Here is a 1065-nt window from a genome sequence, read left to right as displayed (position 1 = left end):
CGGCGGGACCCCCGCGTCCTCCGTCCTCCACACCGTCCGCGTGCTGAGCGCGTACGCCGGCATCGGCGCGCTGGCGGGCGCCTTCAAGGAGACGGGAGCCCTCGAGCTGCTGACGGAGATGCTGTGCCACGAGGAGAAGGCGATCTGCCGCGGCGCCGGCGAGATGCTGAGGGCTCTGGCTTCGCACGACGCAGGTGGGGGCTGCCGCCGAGGGCGCCGGTCCTTCGGTAGGGCGGGGGCTCGGGGAGCGGGGCCTCGCGGGGCCGTTGGCTCTCTGCCGTCGTCGGCGTGGAGCCTCTCCTCGGGCCCCGCTGAGCAGAGGCTGATCCTGCCCGAGGCTCTCGTCAGAGAGGAGCTGCCGTGGCTCGGAGGTGTCCGATGTGTTGGGTTACCCTGAGCAGCAAAGCCGGTCCTTGTCTGCCGCAGTCAGGCTGATTGGCGCAGCGAGGTGTGAGGGTTGTCTATTAGGGAGCCTAAATGCTTTCTGTTGTTGCAGGGAGCTGGGCTCATGTCCTTCTGTCTCTGAGCCAGCAGGATGGCATCGAGCAGCACATGGACTTTGACAGCCGTTACACCTTGCTGGAGCTGTTTGCTGAGACAACATCCTGTGAAGAGCACTGTGTGTCCTTTGAGGGCATTCATCTTCCTCAGGTAGTGACAGTAGGCAGCTGAGCAGGACCTGATAATACAAGGGCTGGCGCAGGATCTGGGCCTGTCTCGAGGCCGAGGTGCAGTGAGGAAGCAGGAGGAGAGCCTGTCTGTGGGCAGGGTGGGCTGAGGGGAGCTGTGTTGCTGCCCGCTGCTCCGCAGCCATTGCAGAGCTGTGAATGATCTGGTGAGGGAGTGAGGTGCTTGGCCAGCTGCAGTCTGACAGCCCTGCCTGTTGCAGATCCCCGGGAAGCAGCTGTTCGCCCTGGTGAAGCGCTACCTGTGCGTCACTTCTCTCCTGGACAAGCTCAACAGCGACGAGGAGCAGAGTGAGGAGCGGCAGAAGAGCAGCCGTGTAAAGCAGGAGTTTGAGTTCAGCATGGCTATGGCAAACCTCATCTTGGAGCTGGTGCACGT

General features: G+C 63.4%; 1 protein-coding gene and 1 long non-coding RNA gene across 2 annotated transcripts in view; both read left to right on the top strand.

Annotated features, from left to right (window-relative positions):
• Window positions 1-1065, top strand: part of LOC100548686 (cullin-9-like) — a 39119-nt gene that overhangs the window by 910 nt on the left and 37144 nt on the right. The window contains exon 5 of the mRNA XM_010706505.3: window positions 6-194. Coding sequence (XP_010704807.1) covers window positions 6-194 — 189 coding nt within the window. The remainder of the gene's footprint in view (window positions 1-5; window positions 195-1065) is intronic.
• Window positions 201-1065, top strand: part of LOC116216272 — a 23935-nt gene continuing 23070 nt past the window's right edge. The window contains exon 1 of the long non-coding RNA XR_004158723.1: window positions 201-371. This is a non-coding gene — a long non-coding RNA (uncharacterized LOC116216272). The remainder of the gene's footprint in view (window positions 372-1065) is intronic.

Source organism: Meleagris gallopavo, chromosome 2, assembly GCF_000146605.3.
Source record: "Meleagris gallopavo isolate NT-WF06-2002-E0010 breed Aviagen turkey brand Nicholas breeding stock chromosome 2, Turkey_5.1, whole genome shotgun sequence".
In the NCBI taxonomy this organism is placed as follows: Eukaryota; Metazoa; Chordata; class Aves; order Galliformes; family Phasianidae; genus Meleagris; species Meleagris gallopavo.
Note: the sequence above shows the minus strand (reverse complement) of the source record. Positions and strands in the feature narration are given on the sequence as shown.